The sequence below is a fragment of the Raphanus sativus genome, unplaced genomic scaffold (genome assembly GCF_000801105.2).
Source record: "Raphanus sativus cultivar WK10039 unplaced genomic scaffold, ASM80110v3 Scaffold0040, whole genome shotgun sequence".
Classification (NCBI taxonomy): Eukaryota; Viridiplantae; Streptophyta; class Magnoliopsida; order Brassicales; family Brassicaceae; genus Raphanus; species Raphanus sativus.
This window is the reverse complement of record NW_026615364.1, coordinates 64,511-90,327: the sequence shown is the minus strand read 5'-3', so window position 1 is coordinate 90,327 and position 25,817 is coordinate 64,511. Positions and strand designations below refer to the sequence as shown.

Sequence of the window (25,817 nt, the reverse complement as noted above, 5' to 3'; positions counted from 1 at the left end):
TTCTAATATATTATTTGATAGATTCTATTCATATTAATTACTTATATAAAAGTATTACATAAAAGGAAGAGAAAATATTTACGATAATTATAATTTTTTTTTAAGTTTTGTGTTATTATAATTTTAACTAAGTTAAAAAATTTACAAAATATGAAGATTCATTGCTTTTTTTAATTTTTTATCTTTTATATCATGCAAAAAAATATATTTTACAAAACAAATTTGTATCAAATTTTTAAGATTAATTTGTATTAATCAAAACAAATGAGAGATCCGTAAGTATCCCGCGAATATCCGCAAATATCTATTTATTTTCCGGATATCCGTTTTTCCGAATATCCGTATTTTTTCCCGAAGCAAAGCAAATCGAAAAAATCAGATATCCGTAACATTCGAAGCAAATCACAAATACCTTCAAAAACCCGAATATCCGATCCGTGCCCAGGCCTAATCGTCATTGCGCTGGTTTTGCAACATTTAAACAAAGATATTTAAAATAAAAAAACAAAAAGATATTTTGTTACGAAAAGCAAAAAAAAAGCAAATGAAAATTCCTTTCTTAGGGGTTGAAGTTGAAATAGAGTCGTCGTAGAGACATGTCTCACGTGGTGTCCACATGTCTTTCATCTTTAAGAATGTCATGTTGCTTCCACTATAACCAAATATATTTAATTATTTCATTATATATTCATGTTTTAACAAGGCAAAATTAATATAAAATGAATAGTTGTAAAAATATAAATAACTATCCATCTTATTTCTGTTCGTTTTTTTTGAAATGTTTCCTTTTTTTTGTTGGTCAAAAGATATTTCCTTTAAAAAACATGAAAAAAATATGTTATAAGTTGTTCAAGATCTTGATTGTGTTTGCGGTACCATTCTTTGTCTCCACCCAAAGCTATATGATACTCTCTCACTACCTCAATTATTACTATTTATTTTTGTTTTATTTTATGAAAAATAAATAAGTAATATCTTACGGTATAAAGAAAATAAAAACTTCGCCTCGTTCTTCTCCCTCTGTCTCTATCTCTCTCCCTTCACTCTTGAGCTCAAGCGATTACCTCCCATGGGAAAAACCTCTGAAGTGAGTACTTAGCTCTTTTCTGTCTGCTTCTAGCATCCATTTTCATGGATCTTGGAGTTCGAGTCCAAGGGTCGGTTTCGGGTCATGATGAAAACGGGTCTCCGGGTCAAACAGAACTCGGATCTGGTTTCGGAAACAAGCAAGAAAGATCCGTTTTGACGGTGAAGATTTCTGGAGGAGCTCGAAACTTTCAAGAACATCAATAGATGGATTCTCTTCCTCCTCCGCTGCAGCTAAGACTCTGTCGTTTCATCAAGGCATACCTCTCTTGAGATCTACCTCCTCGATCCTCGCAGACAAGAACAGATGCTTAGCTTCTCCCCTTGCTTCCGACAAGTCAGATGTCTCGCCGTATCTTCAGTACGGTAGAAACTCAGGTCTGAAATAAAGTACTTCTGTTTTTCTTTTTACCTAAGTTACTTTTCATGTGTTTTTTTGCCTAGAGATTGATGGAATGAAATACACTTTTCTCAAAAAAAAAATAAAGAAAATCTTTAGATATGTGTTTTAATTTTCTGAAATGTATTTTTGTCAATTTTTTAATTTATTACTATATGGGTTTTGCTTAGAGCTTTGATTTCGAAAATGGGTTTATGTCATATTTAAATATTTTAGATATGGTTTTGGGTTGTGCAGGTTATGGTTTAGGAGGAATGATGAACACAAGCAGCGTGCACGGAAGCTTGTTGACAGGAGCTAAAGGACCTTTTTCATTGACTCAATGGGCTGAGCTAGAACAACAGGCTTTGATCTACAAATACATCACAGCCAATGTCCCTGGTGCCATCTAGTTTGCTCCTCTCTCTAAAAAAAATCTTTTTTCCCTTATGGATCCTTGCCTCCTAATTCCTGTAAGCTCCCCACTTATTATATTTCCTTTTTAATTTGTTTCTCTAGCTGCAAACAGAAACACTACAGAATATCGTTCTTGATTCCTTTTTATTGCCAAACATTAGCCAAGAATCAGCTTTATAATAGCCTCTCAATTTGTTATCTTTACACATTAAAGTTTATTAAATATTGTTCTTTTATTCAAGAGATAGTTTTGGTGTGTTAATTATGTAGTTGGATGGGGCTCTTTTTCATCTGGGCTTTTCCGGCGGCAACATGGATCCCGAGCCCGGGAGATGTCGCCGGACAGATGGAAAGAAATGGCGGTGCTCGAGGGATGCTGTTCCCGACCAGAAGTACTGTGAACGACACATTAACAGAGGCCGCCATCGTTCAAGAAAGCCTGTGGAAGGCCAAAATGGCCACAATACTAATGCTGCTGCCGCTGCTTCTGCTGCGTCTAAGGCGGGCAGCAGCAGCGACTACGGTTGTTGCAATGCGTGGATCAGATAATAACAACAGCCTGGCCGCCGTTGGAACTCATCATCTTGCCATCCTTCTATGGCTAACAGGTGAATAAAGTTTAATTCTTTTTTTTTTCCTTTTTGATATAACATATTTGCATATTCCTAAGTTTTAATGTTCATACTTCTTTTTCTTCTTTGGTTTATCAGTAAGTAGAACCCACACATTATTACTACATCTTTTTGTGATTGTGACCACTCCTTATTAATTGAGGCTTAGGATTCCATGTGTTGTGGATGATATTTTATGAACTGTTCACACTCCTTTCTTTGAGTCAATAATATCCAAAAACATTATATCATATCTACTGTGAAAATGTTAAATGCTATTTTTTTTTTGTTTGTTACAGTGACAGAGTTCAAAATGCTCAAGGGGCTTCCGTCTTTCCTGCCGCAATGAACTTACAATCGAAGGAATCTCATCAGAAACAAAGCAGTAACCCTTTCCAGTTCGGTCTCATCTCCTCTGACTCGTTACTTAATCCCTCCCATAAACAACCCTCCTACGCAAACTCCTCCAAAGGCTTTGGATCGTATCTGGACTTCAGCAACCAAGCAAAGAACTCCAATGTCGATTCCTGGACAGAAGAGCTGAAATCTGATTGGACTCAGCTCTCAATGTCAATCCCCATGGCTCCATCTTCCCCTGTTCAAGATAAACTTGCTCTCTCTCCTTTAAGGCTTTCGCGCGAGTTTGACCCTGCTATCCACATGGGGCTAGGCGTTAACACTGAGTTTCTTGAGCCTGTGAAGAAGACGAATAACTGGATACCAATCTCATGGGGTAATAATAACTCCATGGGAGGTCCTCTCGGTGAAGTACTAAACAGCACGACGAATAGTCCCAAGTTTGGTTCTTCCCGACAGGCGTCTTGCAGAAGTCGACGTTTGGTTCTCTTTCTAACAGCAGCTCAGGAAGCAGCACTGTTCTTGGCGATACCAGCAACAAGAACTGCGATGGAAAGGATCCACTTGGCCCGACCACACTGATGAACTCTTCTGCTTCTGCTCCATCTCTGTGAAACTAAGACGATGGCGAAAAAAACTCAAAAAACATTCTGTTTCTTTTTTCATTGGTGCATTGTCGTTGTTGTTGTTTTCGATATAAAGACGGAAAGAAACTAAAGGAGAAATGGACATGTCTCTCTCCTTCTTTTTCTGATTTCTGAATCCATGGATTTATTGGTTCTCTATCATCAAATTCTTGATTTTCTTGTATCTGTTGTTTGCTTTGCTTAAGCCAACCGAATGTTTTGATCTTCGCGCTGATTAGTAGAAAGTTAACGGTTTGTAAGTTAATACGTCTGATTAATCGTCCCAGATGCTATCCGAACGGATTATTAGAGACCTTGACAAAAAAAAAGGTTGAACATTTATAATTAGTTTGTATAAATGTTAAAATGTGAATTAAGATTTGGAGAGGTTTCCTAGTTGCAGACAAGAGGCAAAATTGTTTTGTGGACTAGACATGGAAAAACACTTCTTCAAAAGACAACTGTCTCCCACTTTAGTTTGCTATGTTTCTCCACTTTTGGGTCCCTTACTACATTTTGCTCTCTCCCTAAACCCTGCTTTATTTATTCTTGTTTCCTTTAAAAAGAGTGGAGGACATGAGTTTATGGATGCCATCAGTTTTTTTTCTTCATTTTGGTTATTTGTATATTTTTGGAGCATAACATGTGACACGTGTAGTTGTGGGTCGATCCAGGCATTTCCACTTGCACGAGACAAGACAATTCTTACCCGATAAATATCTCACTTGATACTTTGAGAGAAATTAAATATTTATTTTCAATTATTTTTAAATTCCAAAACATTTAATTTCAATTATTTTCTAGATTACAAAAGTATACATTCTTTATAATGTTTCTCAATTAATATCTAAGAGGATTATATATATATATATATATATATATATATATATTATTTAATTTGAATATTTATTAAATAAAAATTTCATATTAATACAATTTTATGATCATTTGTATTTTGATATAACAAAAAATTAAACTATTGATCATGAATTTTAAAAGTGGTATTTTAAAATTTCTAAAAATTTACAGTCGTTTTAAAAAATTCAAAATATAAACATATAAGAAAAAATCTAAATTTTTTTTATTATATGGTTATTTGATTATTTAATATCTTTTAATAATATAAAATCAAACAAAAAGAGCTAAAATACAAAAAATGTTATCAAATATTTATTATTCATAATCATAAGTTAATCATCTTAGAAAATTCCGTAACTTTTATTTAAGGAAAGTGAGAGTATTTTTTGTTCATTTAATCTTTTTGCTTTAACTTAACATAACGTCGGTTGTTTTTTTAATAATCCACCTTAAAATAATATCGAAGAGGAGTCATTAAATGTCGTATGAAAACTATAAGGTTGACGAGATATGCATATAACATTAAATCTAATATGTACACTTATTAAAATTACCTAAATCTAATATATACACTTATTAAAAATTACCTTAATTTTCATCTAAATATTTTACTTTTTACTTTGGTGAATACGTTTTTCCATTTTTATATGGACTTGCCGTGTTGAAAGCTTACGAATATTGTATCAAGTTAAAATCTCTAATCTACTAATAAAAAGAATTATAATCGCTTTGGTCACTACGTTTTTTCTGTTTACCTTAATTCCCATCTAAATATTTCACTTTTTACCTTGGTGAATACGTTTTTTCATTTTATATGGACTTGCCGTGTTGAAAGCTTATGAATATTGTATCAAGCTAAAATCTCTAATCTACTAATAAAAAGAATTATAATCGCCTTGATTACTACGGTTTTCCTGTTCTACTCGCATCGACATTAGATATTTCGTAAACCAATCAAATTATACTGTCAATTCATTCGGTTCAAGTTAAACCTACTAATTATACTCAAACCAAACGAACACAATAAACAAACCAGCCACCTTTTCTGTATTCTTCTGTATATTGTCGAGACCAAACCTCAGTCTCTTGTTCGTCCATGACTGGAGCTTGTTACGTTCAACTTATGTCCATACTGAACTGTTAACCAACGATCTTAAGATAAATTTCTCCACAATACTCTTTTAAGAAACATAATCTTTAAGTTTTAATGGTTAACATATAAATTTATCACAAAGCTGGTTAGGTTGCAACTAATGTTCACACTGAATTGTTAACTTAAGAAGTTAAGCTACATTTTTACCGACCCCATGTACTAAAACGATAATGGTTGAGTTTTTAGGTCTAGTCAAGCTACATTTTTGCCGACCCCATGTATTAAAACGATAATGGTTGAGTTTTTAGGTCTCATTTACTTTTCTGAATGCTTCGTAGTAAAGAACAGGAGGTATGTATGATAGCATATAAACGATATGCAAAAGATATGATATGATATTATATAGTCCTTGTTTAATTTTTCTAATGAGTAAAAGAAATCAAATTGGACCATCAATTTTTTCAATTTCAATGTAATGATGCCACATAGGATTAATTAACAATCTAATTGAGTGACAAATAAGCATGTGGATTTTTTTAATTACTATAAAACTGAGATTAGTATTTTTCAAATATTTCTCCTTTGACAAGAGATGGATTGGGAAACCAGGATTTAAAGAAGCAGTTATCTCGGGGTGGGGACAGGTTGATGAGGTTCCAATCCAGAATTTTCATCAAAAAGTTACCTCGTGCCGAAATAAAATCAGCTCTTGGAAAAAGAATAATCCGACAAACTCTGCAGTCTTGATTGAAGAATTAAAGAGAAAGATAGATCTTGTTCAAGATGATGAAAACTCCACAACAGAGGAGCTGGAAGACCTAAGGAGACAATTAATCTTGGCTTTTAAAGAAGAAAATTCTTACTGGAAACAGAAAAGCAGGAACCAGTGGCACAAATTTGGGGACCGAAACACAAAATTCCACCACGGTATCACGAAACAACGAAGAGCTCAAAATCGGATCATCAGCATAAAAGATAAGCATGGAAAGTTAGTCGAGAAGGAAACTGAGGTAGAGAACGTGGCTGTTCAATACTTTCGGGATCTTTTCTCTACTTCATCCCCAACAGAACTAGATAATTCCCTATGTTTTGTTTCCGAAAAAGTTTCCCTGGCCGACAATAGGCTCCTCTTAGAGAAGCCGTCGGAACAAGAGATTAGGAAAGCTCTTTTTGATATCAACCCGGATAAAGCTCCCGGACCGGATGGCATGACTAGCAAATTGTTTCAGAGATTCTAGCGGGAGATGCGGCAGGATATTATTAAACTTGTACAAGACTTCTTTGCGACAGGCTATTTCAACCCAGCTTTGAACCAAACGAACATCTGTCTCATTCCAAAGAAGAAGAAACCTCGTCTTTGCAATGTTAGCTACAAGATTATTTCTAAGCTACTATGCAAGAGGCTGAAGAGAGTGATTCCACGCTTGATCTCAGAGACACAATCGGCCTTTGTAGCCAAACGATTGATTACTGAAAACATCCTAATAGCACAAGAATGCTTTCATGCCTTAAGGACGAATCAGAGATGTCGCGAAGACTTTATGGCTATTAAAACAGATATGAGCAAGGCATATGATAGAGTGGAATGGAGTTTCATAGCTGCTCTACTGCTAAAGATGGGCTTTGATGAAAGACTGGTTGACCTCATTATGTGTTGTGTCACGTCGGTCTCATATCAAGTCCTAGTCAATGGGCAACCGAGAGGACGAATTACCCCAAAGAGGGGCCTGAGACAAGGAGATCCTCTTTCCCCCTTTTGTTCATATTATGTACGGAGTCCTTGATCTCGCTCCTAAACGGAGCAGAAACGGAGAAGAAGATCGTGGGACTCCGGGTTGCTAGGGCCAGTCCAAGGATCTCTCATCTTCTTTTTGCCGATGATAGCCTTTTCTTTTGTAAGGCAGAGTTAATGCATCAAAATCCTCGATGTTTTTTGGCAACAAAGTGGAATCCTCCCGGAAGAAAGATATAAAAGAAGTACTAGGATTCTCTTCTGAAGGAGGCATGGGGATGTACCTTGGACTACCAGAACAAATATGTGGTTCGAAGATGAAAGTGTTCTCTTTCGTACAAGACCGGTTCAATGGTCGAGTCAACAATTGGTCATCGAGGCTCCTGTCGAAAGGGGGAAAAGAAGTTCACATAAAATCAGTGGCTCAAGCTGTTCCAACTTATGTTATGTCAAGCTTTTTGCTCCCACAAGGCATTATTGATAAGCTGAGGAGTACGACTTCAAATTTCTGGTGGAGCTCGTCACAAAACAGCAGAAGGTTGCATTGGATTTCATGGGACGAGATCTGTACCCCCAAAGATTTGGGAGGACTAGGTTTTCGAGATCTCCATGATTTCAACATTGCGCTTCTTGCAAAACAATTATGGCGATTATATCATTACCCGGATTTCTTGCTAGCGCGTGTATTAAAAGGAAGGTACTACAACAATACCTCTCCTCTAGAAGATCGAAAAATTTACTCACCATCTTATGGGTGGCGGAGTATCATGGCAGCAAGACCGCTACTTCTCTCGGGGCTACGGAAAACTATTGGCTCGGGTAGAGAGACAAGAGTTTGGACTGAGCACTGGATTCCAGATTCACTGGCACGACCACCTAGACCTGCCGAGCATATAGTTTACAGACTTCCCCAACTTCTTGTTCAGTCTTTTATTAAGAAGGATACCAAGGAGTGGGATATACAACTTTTACGAGAGTTCTTTCATCCAGAGGATATCCCTTTGATTCTTGGGCTCAAACCTTCTAGGTCGTTGGCTCCGGATGGATATGTTTGGAACCACACAAAATCAGGAGTATATTCAGTCAAAACCGGTTATGAGCTACTCCAATCGACCAAATGGAGTCTTACACATACGGGGGTTAGGGAACCAAGCTTTACGAGCCTACAACGGCATGCATGGAAGGTCAAGGCTCCGAGCAAGATGAAACACTTCTTGTGGCAGGCTATCTCGGGTTGCGTGGCAACGGCAGAGAGACTTACTTATAGACACCTGGGTACCGATAGGAGTTGTCCTAGATGTGTTGCCCCAGTGGAGTCGATCAATCATCTTCTTTTTGAATGCCCTCCAGCCCTTCAGGTTTGGGCTTTATCGGACTATCCGTCCCTTCCGGGTTACTTCCCGTGTTCATCTATATACCAAAACATGAACTTTCTGTTTTGGAAGAGAAAACAAGTGGCTCTCATGAGTCTACAATTCGACACCTTCCCATGGATCTGTTGGTACATCTGGAAGGCGAGGAACGACATGCTCTTTAATGGGAAAGTCGTATCCCCGATGGATACTCTCCAACATGCGTCACTTGAGGCAGAATGTTGGAGGAAGGCTAATGAAAAAGAAGCAGCAGAGGAGGAACTCAATGATCTCCTCACTTTGGAGATGGAAACAGCGCCCCTTGGGATACCCCGACTCCCTACCTGTCAAATCGATGCCTCATGGATCGCTAATGGCAGCGTTAGTGGACTAGGATGGAGTTTTAAGAATCATATGGGCTCTGAACTCTTTGGATTGCGAGCGTGCAATAGGACCCTCTCAGCTTTACATGCTGAGATGGAAAGCCTACTCTGAGCAACTTCATGTATTAGGAACATGAGGTTAACCACGATGAGGTTCGAGACAGATTGCACGTACCTAGTGGATATGATCACAAACCCGGAAGATTGGCCTGCTTTCGCGAGTGAGACCGAATTGTTTCAGAGTCTCCACGAAGGTTTTGAGGATGTGAGAGTTTCTCATATTCCCCGGGATCGAAATAGACGGGCAGACGCGTTAGCTAAAGAGGCAAGGAGTAGAAGCTGTATTTTTACCCACATAGATCAGACCCGGTCAGACGGAGGGGATCCACGGAGAACCAGAACGTCTAACCACCACTTGATCTAAAGTAGATGGAAGCCGACAAAAAAAAAAATATATATATATAGGGATTTTCACCCTAAGAAAAGAGTATTTGAATATGGGTCTTAGGCCTTTTTAGCTATTGGCCCGATGAACAAGAATAATCTCTCAAGTAAGATTGAGGTTTGCTTGCTCTCTATTTTTAAAAGCAGAGGTTAGGCCTGAGCATTCGGTGGCCCGTCGGTTTCGATCCGGGTGATTTGGATTTTTGAATTTTTGATGTTATACTAATTATCGGATCGGATTCGGTTCAATTCCTTCCGGATTCGGTTCGGATCTGATTTACCCAATGTTTAAAATCATCCAAAATATATTTTAAACCTTGAAAATTGAAAAAAAAATTCAAAATATAAATTATTTACAAATCTAATCAAAAATTAGTTACACTATCTAAATTAACGAAAAATTATTCAAAATAATAAATAAAACAAAGTACGAAAATATTTTGAATACTCTGAAATATCTAAATTACTTTAAAATATATAAAACATTAACATATTTAACTAATTTCGGATATCTTCGGATTCTAGTTCGAATTTCGGTTCGGTACGGGTTATAACTAAAGTTCAAAGTACTAAGCTCATAAGTCCCGCTCAGATATTTTTGTATAACTGTTTGGATTCGGTTTTGATTTTTTTCGGTTCGAGTTTAGGTAGGTACTTCAGGTTGAGGTAAAAACGCTCAGGCTTAGTAGAGGCTCTAGATCTTTTCAGAATAATAATAATAATAAGGATAAGACATATGCACTTTGTGGTGAAATATTTATTAAAAAACATATGTTTTATATTGTGAAATCCGATGATTTCTGAATTTATGTGTTCTTGTGGTTAAAATATATTTGAAATAGAATACACTTATATAATGTATGATTCAAAATTTCCGTAAACTCTCATAAGTTGTACACGCACAAATTAAACATTAATTTAGATATAATATGTGTTACCTAAGAATCAATACTATATTAAAAGGTAAATAACTTCAAAGGAAACTGTGTCCACGTCACCCAATTAATTCAGGCCAATCAGAGAACAGCATTCGTCCACGTCGGTTCGCACTCTTTAATCTGATGGGCTTCAACTGCATTTCGTGTCTGGGCTTCAAACGTCATCTGGGCATCCCGGTTTTCTTCGACGAGAATGGAGAAATCGGCGATTGGATTTCTCAACGGAAATCGTTTCATCACCACCACCCCATTAATCCATCTCTGCGCCATGAATTCTTCTTTAGTTGGTTCGTTTTGCCTTCCTGTATCTCCTCCTATACAATACACTCAAAAATCTCAAGAACAATGAATTCCAACAGCAAGACCTCTGTTTCCGGCTATCTTACCTCCGCGAAGTTGATCAACTCCGCCGGTGAGCCTGTGAACCGTTCCTCTGAAACCGCCGATTCCTCTGTCGTAGCTAGGCCAAAAAGAGGCATAACTGATGACTCCTCCGCCAACGCTGTCGCCGGTGTTGTGGGAAAACCATTTAGATTTTATTAATGTGGAATCAAGAACCATCCCGACAAGGGTGGAGATCCTGAGAAGGTAAAGATGATCCCTTTTCACGTGAATTCGATCTGTTATTAGCTTGATTGTGATTTTTCTTCGATCGATTTAGATCCGATCTGAAATTGGTCCGATTTTGTGAATTGTGATGTTGATTGATTGGTGCAGTTCAAAGAGCTAGCACAGGCGTATGAAGTTCTGAGCGACCCAGAGAAGAGAGAGATATATGATGAGTACGGAGAGGATGCACTGAAGGAAGGAATGGGTGGTGGAGGAGGTGGGCATGACCCTTTTGATATCTTCTCATCTTCTTTGGCGGTGGCAGCCCCTTTGGAGGTGGTAGCAGCAGAGGAGGCAGAGGCGTGGTGAAGATGTTGTTCTGATCTCACAAATACAAACCAGGTAATGTTATTCTTCGTCATGCTAATTGCTTGTCTTTCTTTGAATGTCTTATACCTAAAAACATATTGTATTTTTTTTTTTGGTTTTGAAGAGAATTTGCTGGTGACAAACAACATCCTGAAAATTGCTGACTTTGGACTGGCTAGAGAAGTTGCATCTATGCCTCCTTACACCGAATATGTGTCTACGCGTTGGTAAGTGATTGATTCATTTTATATTTTTTTGGCAGGGTGGTATTTAAACTTTACTAGCTTATAACTGGCTCTCTTATATGCAACAAGTATCGAGCTCCGGATGTTCTGCTACAGTCTTCATTATACACTCCTGCAGTTGGTACTTTCTCAAAAAACTTTTTTCTGTTTCATCACATTAGAATATAGTTTAGAGAGAGACTAACATGTAAAAGAACTGCAGACATGTGGGCAGTGGGGGCAATATTAGCTTAGCTCTTCGCTTTTTATCCCCTATTTCCTGGTGAAAGGTGAATTATTTGTTATTTTACCAAATGCCAAAACTGAGTCTCTGAACAGTGAAATCTGATAGTGCAGTTTAGCTTCTTTGGGTCAAGTTTGTGTATACTGTTTACACTTATATAATGAATTTTCTTGTGAGCAGTGAGATGGATCAACTATACAAGATTTGCTGTGTTCTTGGCAAGCCTGACTGGACCACGTTTCCTGAAGCAAAAAGCATATCTCGGATCATGAGTATTAGTCACACAGAGGTAACAAATCTTAGTGAAAAGATATAAGGTTCTTTTTTAAGAGAATATTTGTATTTAATTTGTTCTTTGAATTTATTTGTGAACAGTTTCCACAGACAAGGATTGCTGATCTACTCCCCAATGCTTCTCCTGAAGCTATTGATTTGATCACTGTGAGTCCTTGTGTTTTACTCTTTTTTTCCTGTGAATAAAAAAGTATCTTGGTTTCTTATATGATCGATCTGATGTTATATCTTTTTGACTCAACAGAGACTTTGCTCATGGGATCCACTGAAACGACCAACTGCTGATCAGGCGCTAAACCATTTCTTTTTCAATGTAATTTGACTCATCCTCTTACTTTTTTTTAATCTGTTTCACACATACTCTCTCTGTATTGATAAATATAAGACCCCAATAGATGGCTATGCAGGCTTCGTATCCTCTACATGACCTTTGAGTTGAGGCTTACCACCACTGGTGAGATTTTTTTATTTGTTTATCCTTTCATAACCTTAGATTAAATTCAACTTATTTTTTTGGTTCAGCAGCGGATATGCCTAATCTTGAGCTGGACTTTAACACAAAACAAGATGAATGTTTTCTTGGCTTGACGTTGGCTGTAAAACCAAGCGCTCCTAAACTAGGTAAGTGTCCTCTCCTTGTGTAGAGCAGGATGCATGGTCATATGATTACACACATTGACATTGCAACTTTTTTTTTTCAGAAATGGTCTGCAATGCATCTCAGGATATGAGTAAGGTAATCTTTTAGACGCCATGAAGTTGTAATGAGCTTCTCATTGAGTTGTTGTAATGAATCCAATACTCTTTTTGTTTGCAGAACTTTCTCTTTTGCCCTATGGTTAACAATGACCGTGAACCATCAGGTGAGTATTATGATTAAACCTAAAGCATATGTGTTGGTTATGTTTCTCTTTATTGAATTGCTTTTTCTTTTTGAACATTTACAGTTTTCTGGTCTCTGCTCTCTCCTGATGAAAGCCGCGGCCACGCACCTGTTGAATCATGTCCTCTATCTTTGTCCTTCAGGTGAGAATATGAATCCATGTTTTCTCTAATGATTCCATGAATGTGTTTAACATAAATGTTTTGTTTTAGCAAACAAAACATGTATTATTATCAAAAAAAATTCTGGAAAAATCTTTTAATGGCATCCAAACTGACCTGATATCATTTTAGTTTTAAGCTTTCCTATTGAACTGACTTCTGACTAGGCTACTTTAATCATGGAGTGCAGTGAGAGAGAATAAATAAAAGATGATGGGCTAAGAGGAGATGGAAGAATAAGAGGGGAAGGAGTATAAATAAAAGAACAAGTTGCACTGCGTATTCAACTTGACGACATCGGTAGTGGCTTCTCGGCTATTGAGTCTACCATCGCTCAAAATTGTTTTAATAGTAGAATAAGTATATTCTGTAAGTATTTTGAACAGAGTGAAGTTATAATATTTTATTTGAACCATACTTTTGATGCTGATATGAATATTAAAATTATATACTTCATAGTTCAACAAGAAAATATAAAACAAATATATACTTCATAGTCCATGAAGATTATTGCTCAATAATATATTAGTAGTTGTTTATGTATTGTTTATTTGCACAAATCTTTACGATTTTAGTTTTTTTTAAAAAGACATAGTTCATAAAGCCTTTTAAATAGAATTTTACCAAATAACATGAAATGAAGAATTTTTTTTTGGGCTTTCTGCTTCTGAAAATTTGTAGTAAAAATATGATGAAATGACTGATAAAAAAGGTGCGTTAAGTCAATATATGGAGAGAATGAAGCGAATGAATTAGAGAGAAGTGGTCACTGGCTTTGGTATGATAAATGAAGGTTGTGTTTACGATTGTTGAGAAAATAAAACCATAGTTTTTGGAGTATATAGACGTCGCGTTTGTATTAGTATTTACAAAAATTAATCCAGCTTAAGGAAAATATACAATATAATTTATTAACTAAAATGTATTGTTCACATTGGTATGTTATTCTAATTAAAAAGTGTGTATCTATATTTATGTGTGTACTTTACCCGACATATTTTGGTTGTGTATTTTGCCAGAATGTTATTAAACTTAATAATTTGCTAAGTATTCTAATAACATAAAATATATTGTTCAAAAATCAAAGAAAAACTTTAAATAAATTTTAAATAATATATAATTAGTTATGGATAAAAAAAATTCCATGTAAAATTAGTTTTCTTTTTGATTTATCTATGAAAAATTAGTTAAACTGACCAAAAAATTATATTTTCACTATTTTTTCATCATAAACCATTAAACATCAAACATTTTCCGCGCGTAGCGCGGACATCGCATCTAGTTGATTTAAAACAAAAATTTATTGTACTTTTCGGATTAACAAGATGTTTATAACCATTATTCCGATCCCACATGTAAATAAGGTTTTACATGAACCCTAAGAAGTTTAAAATCCAAACTAATTATGTAATAGAACTATAAGAAGGATTGGTAAATTACATATATTCATAGTTGGAGAAATATTTTTGAACAATTTTGTAAGTGAAAGATCTTGAACTTTAAGTTGGAGTAAAGGTTTTTGTTCCTTTGCTTACAAATCTCTCATTAAACTTGTCTTCTTTACTTCTAAATGCCTTTTTACATTGACATATATTTTTCAAGCAGCCACAAAGTGAGAAACCTTGTAGAACATGAATCATTTATCCATTAGTTAACTCATTAGGAACTATTGTAATTGCCATTTTGTTGCTTACAAAATGTGTTTATGGTTTAACAATCTTAACAAAATTAGGTTTACCATAAGACCACATAATGGTATAAAAGTATTTTTCAACTAATGTAAATATTTCTTACATGACAAAATAATTTCAGTACCAAAGTAATACGGAACTCTTTAATAATCAGATGACTCAAATCTGCACAGAAGTATACACACATATAAGATAAAGAAACAAGAGATTTATCAATAAAAGATGCAAGTAGACAGGGTAAGTATACAATCATGAAACTGATACAAATATTTTATTATTTTCAAGATGATACAAATATACAATCATGATGAAACTGATACCAAACGTTAATGATGTGTTTTTTTTCTCTATTCCAAATTATGAACTTTGATATTTTGATTAAAATTTACTTAAAACTATAGCATTACAAAGTCAGTGGACATATAATATTAAACATATTCGAGTAAAGAAAAGAAAAGGTATCATGTGCCAAAAGAAACCAACAAAACAAGTTGATAACAGAAATATTGACTAGTCAGTTTCTGAGAGCGTAAGGTAAAGATAATAGAGAAAATTCCTAATATATTATTTGATAGATTCTATTCATATTATTACTTATATAAAAGTATTACATAAAAGGAAGAGAAAATATTTACGATAATTATAATTTTTTTTAAGTTTTGTGTTATTATAATTTTAACTAAGTTTAAAAATTTACAAAATATGAAGATTCATTGCTTTTTTTAATTTTTATCTTTTATATCATGCAAAAAATATATTTTACAAAACAAATTTGTATCAAATTTTTAAGATTATTTGTATTAATCAAAACAAATGAGAGATCCGTAAGTATCCGCGAATATCCGCAAATATCTATTTATTTTCCGGATATCCGTTTTTCCGAATATCCGTATTTTTCCGAAGCAAAGCAAATCGAAAAATCAGATATCCGTAACATTCGAAGCAAATCACAAATACCTTCAAAAACCCGAATATCCGATCCGTGCCCAAGCCTAGTGTGATGTATCACTGGACAAAAGACAGAAGACGAAGACTTGAAAAGTCAACTCGAGTCTTCTTACAATCATTTCAATTCTCTGATTATCTTTCAGTCTCATCTTCTCCCTGAATCCTATTCACGTCTCTTCATCCATTAATTCAAATACTTTTCACTAATTCTCACACTCCCTAGATTCTCCATCAAGCTTATGGAGAATCTCTGTTTTGGGAACTCTGTTTCTCTCTTTATGAAGATGGCGGTTATTGTTCTTCTTTCCCGTCACACTCTTTCTGCTACCTCTCCGTATTACGTCAACTGTGGGTCGGATTCTAATGTCATTTATGGTAATCGGACCTTTGTCGGTGATATGATCTCCGATGGTAACTCTGTTTCCTTCAACGGTAAAGGAAGCGAAGCCAGCAACCAATCTGGATACGGCATCTATGGGACGGTTAGGATATTCAGACACCCTTCCTCATACAAGTTCCAACTCGATTCTGTCGGTCTACACTTTGTGCGTCTCCACTTCTCTGCTGCCTCTTCTCAAACTGCTCGTTTCACAGTCTCTGCTACATCTGGCTCTACTCATCACTTCAAAGGTTTCTCGGTTCAGAATTTTAACGAGACTCCACGAGTCGAGGAGTTTCTCCTCATGATTAATTCACCCAAGTTAGAAATTCGATTTGCGCCTGAGCGTTCCTCTGTAGCTCTAATCAACGCCATCGAAGTGTTCTCTGCTCGTAACGACCTCGAAAATACACCGGAATACGGAAAGAACCTGCATACGATTTACAGATTAAACGTAGGAGGCAAGAAAATCACACCGGAAAACGACACCTTGGGTAGAACTTGGTCGCTAGACGATGACTTTCTCTACCGAAAAGATTCAGCGAAAGCCATTTCATCAACACAAACGCCCAACTACAATCCAGGGTCAGCATCAGCTACATCAGACACTGCTCCGGATTTCGTCTACCAGACAGGTAGAACGATGAACCGTAGCATTAACGAAGGGGTGGCAGGGGGAGTGTTGATGAACGTTACATGGTCATTTAAGGTCAGAAGTAACTCTAGACACTTCATCAGGGCTCACTTCTGTGATATCAAGGATAAATCACTAGACCCCGACTCAGATTTCCATCTCTATGTAACCGGACATTCACGGAGAGATGTAAAGCCTTCGATATACGTTAGGTTGATGACTCCGTTTTATTTTGACTTTAATGTCTCTGATGGTTTTGAACTGTTGAATGTTAGCATTAGTGCCAAGGATCCCACCAAGGATGCTGGTTTTCTTAATGGTCTGGAGGTGATGGAATTTTTGAAAACATCTTCAAATGAAAGTAGTTCTCGGGTTTACATCGTTGCTGGTTGTGTTGCTGGTGGATCGATCCTGGTCTTGAGTTTGTTGTTTGTGGTTTGCTTTATCCGGATGAGATCAAAGAAGAAGAAGAAAGACACTGAGGTCACTGTATGGTCTCCTTTGGCATTGCATAGAGGTGGGAGTTCCGACAACAGACCTTTTGATCCAGTTTATAGCTCTCCACTACGCACCAATACACCTTTTGATCCGGTCTACAACTCGCCACTGCGCAACCTAAGGTTAGGCTTGAAGATTCCTTTCACAGACATTGTGAGAGCTACAAACAACTTCGAGGAGCGGTGGTTGATCGGGAAAGGCGGTTTCGGAGACGTTTACAAAGCAATTCTACCAGATGGAAGCAGAGCAGCTATCAAGAGAGCCAAGACAGGTTCGGGACAAGGGATATTAGAGTTTCAAACAGAGATCCAAGTCTTGTCAAGAATCCGACACAAGCACCTCGTTGCTCTAAAGGGCTACTGCGAAGAGAACTCGGAGATGATACTTGTCTACGAGTTTATGGAGAAAGGTACGCTTAAAGAGCATCTATACGGCTCCGACTTGGCTCCGTTGTCATGGAAACAGAGACTAGAGATATGCATTGGAGCAGCAAAAGGATTACAATATCTCCACAGTGGCTCAGAAGGTATAATTCACAGAGATATAAAATCTACAAATATACTATTAGACGAGAACAATGTGGCTAAAGTTGCGGATTTCGGACTCTCGAAACTAGTGGTTAGGAATCAAGATTCGATCAATATCAGCACCAACATCAAAGGAACGTTCGGTTATCTCGATCCCGAGTACCTTGAGACGCACGTCTTAACGGAGAAATCAGATGTGTACGCGTTCGGAGTCGTTCTACTCGAGGCCCTGTGCGCGAGACCGGCTCTCGATCGTTACCTTCCTCACGAGCAAGTGAACCTAGCGGAATGGGCCATGTTCTGCAAATCGAAAGGGACACTCGATGAGGTCTTGGATCCCAAGTTGGTAGGTCAAATCGAACCGAGTTCGCTGAGGAAGTTCATGGAGATCGTTGACAAGTGTTTGAAAGAGTACGGAGAAGAGAGGCCGGGCATGGCGGATGTGATTTGGGATCTGGAATATGCGCTACAGCTTCATATGACGCCGATTCAAAGAGAACCTCATGAAGATAGCTCGGTGACGATCTCTGATGGTGGAGGTGGAAGCTCGTTGGTGGTTCCTAGGCTGATGGTGAGTGACTCGTTTAGCTCGAACTCGTTTGTTCAGAAGAAGAGTAGCTATGGAGGTACAGATTCATCGGAGACTCAGGTTTTCTCTCAGTTGAACATCTCCGAAGCTAGATAAGAAGGCTGCCCCCCGTTAACCGGCCTTTACTCAATTATCGGTTTGAATGGTATCTAAACTATTAAAAGGGAAGTACAAATTAAAACATCTAAACTATTAAAAGGGAAGTACAAATTATATTTACCCCTTAAATTGCACAAATATTACAAAGGATGTCATTGGTGTTAAAATACTGTGTTTTGTATTTAAATTGAACCGACGTCGATGTTACTAAACCGACACGTTGAACTTAAACCATTCAATTGTTGTGATAATTACAGAACCATTTCAAGGTTTTAATCATTCATTTTTTTCCAAAATTTAAACCGGAATAGATTATATTTTATCTTGACTCGGTCAGGTATACACACAATCATTTTTAAACCAATGGCCAAGTATACACAGAATCAAAACACAAAAGTTACGTGTTTATACATATAATCATTTCTAAACCATCACAAATAGAATACATGTGCGGGTATTATACACACAAAACTTTATATATATATTTCAAATCAAAATATAATTTAAAGTTATATCAATAATTGATTCAGCAAATACATATATTCAAAATTTTATTTTTGCTAAAATATTTTCCAATAACAATTATTAAAAATAATTTCAATATATATAAGAAAAATACAATAACATTCAAATTTCATATGCCAACTTAAATTATGATTTTTATATTTCACATTGCCGACTGCTTTATGGTCAATGCTTCTATCTCCTCCAGTATGGCATCATTAGCCCACTTGAGCACGTGGTTTTCACCAAAAATTACTCCACATCTGTAGAATCTGCGACCAGGGTTTTCCTTGGTTTTCGATGTTAAACCACTGTCAATGCTCCACACAGGCACCTCCGAGGAATGCCAGGGCCCAGTTCCATGGCCATCTCCCAAACCTATCGATAGAACATTTCCCACCATGAAAGAGTCAAATTAGTTCAATTGGTTTATCAGAGGCATTAATTAACATACTAGTAATTTGCAAGGTGAGTTGACTGTGCGGATTGGTCATCTAACTTCCTTCTTTTTGACTGAACTTTATCTTTAGTAGAAGAAGCTTCACACCATTTCTGATCATGGCGAAGCTCCAACCATTGATGCTCCAATGTGAACTTCACCTTGTAATCATTGTAGAAAATCTTGTGAGCCATCTTCAAAACGTCATTCTCGTTCTGTCCACTCGATCTCTATTTCATTGCAGCTTCATAACAGCCAACAAACTTACACACGCCCTCATTAATCTTTTCCCACATTTGTTTACACTGCGTTGGCTCTCTCTTTTGCAAACCAGCCAGATTTGGACTTGCAACAAAATAAGCAGCAATTCGTTTACAAAACGCAATTGCTTTCTGCTCATTTCCAACCAGTGGATCTTTGGAGGTGTTTAACCAAGCACTTATGAGCACACCTTCTTCTGTTGGTGATCATTTACGTCTCACTTTACGGTCAGACACAGTCTCTGCATCTTCGCTGCCATCTTCAGTCCATTGTGAACCGAACACATAGGCATCCAACGCAGAGAGTTCTATACTAGGCTCACGAGGGACGGACTTATAAGGGTGTTGAGTGTTTGGTTGTTGACTGTTTAAGAGGTTTTGAAAGCTACAATGTTGACTATATGGATCCATAAACATGTCTAAAGGAGAAGGAAAGAATAAAAGAGAAGGAAATAGCTGGAGAAGGGATTAGCTTTGGAGAAGGAAATAGCTTTTGAGTCAAGTTTTATAGTTGTTAAAGTTTTTAGTTGTTGAAGTTTTAAAGGCAATTTTAATGTTGTTAAAGTTTTTTAGTTGTTGAAGTTTTAAGTTGTTAAAGTTTTTAGTTGTTAATAGCAATCAATATCTTTACCTAAAACTAAAACAACAACGCAAACTAAAAGTAAATCACTTCAAAGTCTATTTAATTCCCAACCTAATCAATATCTAACAACCATTAAAAGAAAACCTACTTACCTCTTCCCAGCTGTGAAATGAAAGATAGAAGTTTGATGACATTGAATCCGTTGCCTTTTGTGAGAGTGGGTTCTGTAATGAATGAGAAGACAAACTCAGCAACTTTCTTCCACGCACATCCTCAACCGTCACACAACAAACAAAGAAAGTAAAATTAAAATCTTGTTATCTGTAAAGAGAAACGAAAAACAAAAAACAACAAGAATACACATGGGGACTATGTTTCTATCTAAGAATACGAAAACAAAAACACTAATCTCATCATCATGACTTGTTAAAATCAAACTACCCAAACTCTGTTTCTATGCAAAAAACTTCATTTTTTTCAACAGTCACACGAAGCTTAAGCATCATCACTAGTTAAAATCAACCAACACTAACTCGGTTTCTATGCAAAATATTTGATTTTTTTTTCAACAGACACACGATAATCTACTAGTAAAATATTTCACCTTCCTCAAGATCATCATGCAAAATCATCATCGACATCAGTTTTTACAAGTTATTTTTCTACCGAAAAGGGATGTTCGTACTTATCTTGCCTCTTGTATGACTTTCATCCTTTCCTCGATCTTTTCTTTCTCTTGAAGCTGATTCCTCTGAAGAATATCATTTTCTCTCCTGATCTTCATCAGAGCTTCAGAGCATGGGAGAGAAACGACATCGACACGTAGTGACGGAAATGGCAAATAAAGTGGCCATCAACTTCATAATCGACAGAGAATCGACAGATAAGAAGATCAACATATTTTCGATGGAGAAGATGGAGAGATCAAGCTTTGGAGGAGGAAGAGAAACAAAACTGATTTCGGGAGAAAACCCGAAGAAGGAGAGAGAGACATTAAGCTGCAGTCGAATATTAATGTGCCACGTAGGAATCCTTACCAATCCTTATAATCCCAATTTAAACACCGGTTTTCTCTTTTTTTTTTCCTTTTTCATATTTTTTTTCCTCTTTTTTTTTTAAACCCGGCGTAAGAAGCCCTATGGACCTGGCTAAAAATTAGTCTTCACCTTTCACTACTGGCTAAAAAATTACTGCAGTTGAAAAGGAAAAAAATACATCATCATAATATATATATATTGATAATTTTCTTACAAATACATTTTTTTAGAATGAAAATACTCATTCTTAGATATTTAAACAATTTTTAAGTTCTTTACAAAGGGGATAAGATGAAAATATACATATTTATATTTTTTGATAATTTTTAAAATCACTGAAACTTTTAAGATGAAAAGACATAACCTTTAACATTTCTTTAATGAGATTAGTTCCAATACGCAACAATTGGAATTTTTTTTAAATAGTAAAATATCTCAGGAAATAATGACTTTTATATTTTTCCACTATTAAAACAAATTAATTTTTTAAAAATTAATAATAAGAACCCCATGTTGAAAGGTTGCATCTTTTCATAAAAAACTGAAATTAGTTTGTTTTTCGACATCGAACTATTGAAAAAGTTATAAAAAGTAGCTAAAATATCCCAATAAATATATTTATAAAATTATTACTTTTAAGGGTTGTGTCTTCTCATTAAAAAATTATATTAAAATAAATAATAATAAGAAATCTCATTTAATGTTGAAGGGTGTGTCTTTTCATTAAAAACTGAGATTAATTTTGTTTTTCTAACATGCAAATATTGGATTTTTTCAAAAAAAATTAGTCAAATATTCCAATAAGTGTCTTTCTACAATTAATATTTTAGAGTTATATCTTCTCATATATAAAAAAACATTTTTTAAAAATTGTTAACATATCTTAATAAGTGGTATTAATATATTTGTAATTTTGTTACAACCAACCTACAAATAAAATATAGATTTTAGTTTTATCAATAAATAAATATAGTTGCATGCAAGATCTTTTTATGATACATATTATTTCCCTATAGACAAACTGTATAAAATTTAATATATATTTTAAGAAATGAGTTCCCGTGCGATGGGGTTTCTTTCCTAGTATTTAATAATACTAATAAACAACAAACTTCGAATATATAACAAGAAAAATGTCAACATAATATAAATGTTTTCCATGACTTAAAATAAACTTGGTTTAATGCCAATGTGATAGACAGAGATCCACTGGAACTAATCCGATATGCTGAAAGTGAGTGTCAAGCTTGGTTTAATGCCAATGTGATACCGCCAGTAGTACAAGAGAGTACTATACAGGAACCCCAAGTCATAAGCTTGGGAAATGTTTGCTTATTGGATGGATCATGGATAGCGCTTGCTCAATTTAGTGGATGTGGATTGGTCTGGTTGGACAGTGGGGGGAAGACGCAACTCATGGGTTCACACAACTTCCCCAGAAGAGAATCAGCTCTGTACTCAGAAGTGGAAGCACTGAGATGGGCGATGGAGAACATGCTTCAATATTCAACATGCCAGAACTTCGGAACAGACTGTAAAGATTTGATCGCAATGATCAAGGAACCTCAGGCTTGGCCAAGTTTTACTACGGAATTGGAGAGGATAGAGACACTGCTCATATGTTTCCCGGACTTCAAGATTTCTTATGTTCCAAGAGTGCATAATCAGATTTCAGATTTTTTAGCTAAGACAGCTAGATCCTTCCATAGGAAGTTACATTTTGTTGGTTGTTCTATTCCGGTCTGGTTACCCAGACCACCTCAAGCTTGAGTAATAGAATAGCCGTTTGCCGTCAAAAAAAAAAAAAACTTGAAAACACTCATGTGTTTGAAAATTTATTTTGCTTGTGAATTCATACTCTTTTAGTCTTGTTTCCCATTCATATTGAAATTCTACGAATGAGTTGCTCGTTAATTTTTGTTTTGACGCAGTCGTCTTAGAAGACGTTCTTAATTCCTTCCAATGCTACAGCCTAGATCTATGTTAAAGTTATTTTTACAAACGAGGCTTCTCTGTTCCTCAACGAGTAGTTCAAAAAATCATAGTATGGTTAGAGAAAAATGAGAAAAAGAACATATAATTAAACAATATCATGGTTTAGCCAGAACACACTAACAAGTATCATAAGAGAGCTGTACAAGCAATAGGTCTCAAAACACCAAGATGTTAAATCCATAAAAACATAAAAGCAAACTCCAGCATTGCGTGTCATAAAGAACAACGAACGAATCTCTGTTCTAAAACACTCAAAAGCCTTCAAGGCTTATATCCATAGCCATAACTGTCATCTCTCTTGTTGTTCCTAAAAGCACAGCAACCAACAGAGTAGACAATGATAAGGAAGACAAGGAAGATGCTGTTGACTACTGCAACTTTCTTCCATGCGCTCTTGACGTTGTCGAGAAGACCCGCCTTGCAAGATTGGCAATCGAAGCAGAGCTTGTTTGGTGCGTTGTCCCAGCTTTGGCAGTCTGGATTAGCATGTGGTCCAGCCGTCTTGGTCCAGTTTGTGGCACTTATGTAAGTAAATTGGCATTGTTCTGAGGGTTTGCAGCAACCAGACTATAACAAAAAAACAAAGATCCGTTGGTTAGTTGCAGCTTAAGGCAGAGCAACATTCAGAAAGAGGATCTGCTCTCATGTCTAAAATGTCATTAGTCCATATTTTTGAAACTTATTGCTAAAAATAAAATGTTTGGATTTTTAAAGACATGTGAACAGAATCAAAAGTTCTGAGAATCAGAGAAAGAGTGACTTTAAAGATCGAAAAGTTTGATCTGGTCGCAATCTTACCAAACCTAAAAAAACCCTAAAAAGCAGAGGCACTTTAAGACAGTAAGGAATCAGATCCATGATTCCAACCAAAACTAAAGCATATATAAGAATCGTTTACCTGAAGGGCAGTAAGATGCTCGTTGTAGAAGTTGGTGACAGGAACATTAACAAGCTTAGCTTCAAGCTTAGAACAAACCTTGCTGTCAACGAGACAACTCCTAATCTTATTCCAGTTCTTGTCGCTGTCCACACGTTTCTGCAACCAGTTAGAGTAATCTCCAAGTCTATACTCTTTATACCCTCTCCCAGAAACCTTCTCGCCTGCGCCTTTGTTAGTAACGACAAAGGCGAAAACCGTTACGGAGAAGACGAGGAGAATCAAGAGGAACATGACAAAGAGGTAAGTCCAGAGAAGCCATGTGACTCTGCAACAGGAACCAATCAAACCAGCGATTGCTACAACCATGAGGAAAACTCCGAGAGCGATCACGGGTTTGTCCAGGAAACGCTCACACTCCGTTGAGCCGTTTTGGCTGAGCCAGATTCCTCCAGCTAAGATGGGAATAGAGAGGAGGAAGACGATGAAGTTGAGTATACCAACGAGGTTGTTACTACAACGAACCATGGTGAACTCGAATTTGGAGAGAAAGTTTGAGAATTTAGGAAACCCTAGAAGCGAATTTGTGAGGATGTTGGTGAACTGATGAGGGGAATGAGAGTTATATAAAGACAATTGAAACGCGTGAAAGGAAGTTGCTGAGACGTTTCCGTGTTGCTTAATGATATATCTCTTCTCCTTCTCTTACTAAGTAGGTGAGAAACTTGAGAGACTCTTTAAGTTTTCACGCGCTTTATTGCGAGTGATGGAGGTTTTAAGATTAGCCTAATGTGATTAGGACTTGCACTTAGTTTAATTATTTTTCTTTTGTCTTTTTTTGCAATGTCATTAACTTATTTCTGATTACTACACATGTCAAATAAGTGATACTTTTTTATTTTGTTTTTACTTGCGTGGGAGTGAAAAGATTTCCATTTTCCAGATTTTTTTAACGTCTAAATCGATTAATTATGCTATTATAACGATGATAATATTACAAAAACGATTATACATCCGATAATTCTACCACTTTATGAGAATACACGCCTGACTGTACCACTCTGAACCGTCCTATGAAATCTATGTTCGATGGTACCGTACGCCATGCACCAAGCTGAAGATCTCCTGTAACATGTTTCTCGTCTGTATAATTTGGTATTTTCTCGAGTTGAACCCTAAACCTCCGGGTGTAGAAGCAATTGAACTCTTAGTCAAACAATTGGACTAAAAGGACTTCCTCAGAGAAAATATTAAATTTTAAATGTTAAATTTTAAACAAAATATTTTTTTATTAACAGATTTTACAGAGCTAATACAAAGAAAATAAAATAAATAATTGGAAATTGGATTATTATAAAGTTTGAAATTTGCTAGTTGGACAACTCTAAGCTTATTTTTTCTGATCAAAGGACAACTCTAAGCTAAATGAGCAAGTCTACTTTTAAGTGTATATGAAAGGTCTTTTAAAGGTTTTGTCAGATGGAGTAGTTGTAACTTTTGTTATTATTAAGGCCGGTTCCAAAACCCCAAAACACCAAATTAGATGATTTCATCTCCAAAAGAATATCAAAAATAATAGTATCCCACCAAATTTGGTATAGAATAAATAGTGATATAAAAATTGGTGTAACATTATTCATCATCCAAAATATTTAATATATATATTATTATATTTCATTTAATAATATAATACAACTATTATTTATATCACACACAAGATCTTATTCTAGTAAATTTGTAAGTACAGTTCAAGTTCA

At 36.0% G+C, this 25,817-nt stretch overlaps 2 protein-coding genes and 2 pseudogenes across 2 annotated transcripts; 3 read left to right on the top strand and 1 right to left on the bottom strand.

Moving 5' to 3' along the window:
• The first annotated feature begins 1,007 nt into the window (after positions 1-1,007).
• Positions 1,008-3,552, top strand: LOC130500802 (growth-regulating factor 1-like; annotated as a pseudogene).
• Positions 3,553-10,870: 7,318 nt separating this feature from the next.
• On the top strand, positions 10,871-12,986 carry LOC130500805 (serine/threonine-protein kinase MHK-like; annotated as a pseudogene).
• Positions 12,987-15,738: 2,752 nt separating this feature from the next.
• LOC108831371 (probable receptor-like protein kinase At2g23200) lies at positions 15,739-18,635 on the top strand. Its single transcript, XM_018604921.2, has one exon. The coding sequence runs from the start codon at positions 15,879-15,881 to the stop codon at positions 18,360-18,362; it is 2,484 nt and encodes an 827-aa protein (XP_018460423.1). The 5' UTR covers positions 15,739-15,878; the 3' UTR covers positions 18,363-18,635.
• A 4,614-nt stretch (positions 18,636-23,249) lies between these two features.
• On the bottom strand, positions 23,250-24,719 carry LOC108831367 (tetraspanin-8). The gene is made up of 2 exons (XM_018604919.2): positions 24,082-24,719; positions 23,250-23,750 (listed from the first exon to the last, which is right to left on the bottom strand). Exons 1-2 carry the CDS (start codon positions 24,586-24,588, stop codon positions 23,445-23,447), a joined length of 813 nt encoding a protein of 270 aa, XP_018460421.1. The 5' UTR covers positions 24,589-24,719; the 3' UTR covers positions 23,250-23,444.
• Positions 24,720-25,817: the final 1,098 nt, after the last annotated feature.

Excerpts from the sequence above, each read along its gene's own strand:
- LOC108831371 (XM_018604921.2), top strand. The coding sequence starts at position 15,879 with ATGGAGAATCTCTGTTTTGGGAACTCTGTTTCTCTCTTTATGAAGATG.
- LOC108831367 (XM_018604919.2), bottom strand. The coding sequence starts at position 24,588 with ATGGTTCGTTGTAGTAACAACCTCGTTGGTATACTCAACTTCATCGTC. Across the intron at positions 23,751-24,081 it reads AGCATCTTACTGCCCTTCAG|TCTGGTTGCTGCAAACCCTC; the intron begins GTAAACGATTCT and ends TTTTTGTTATAG.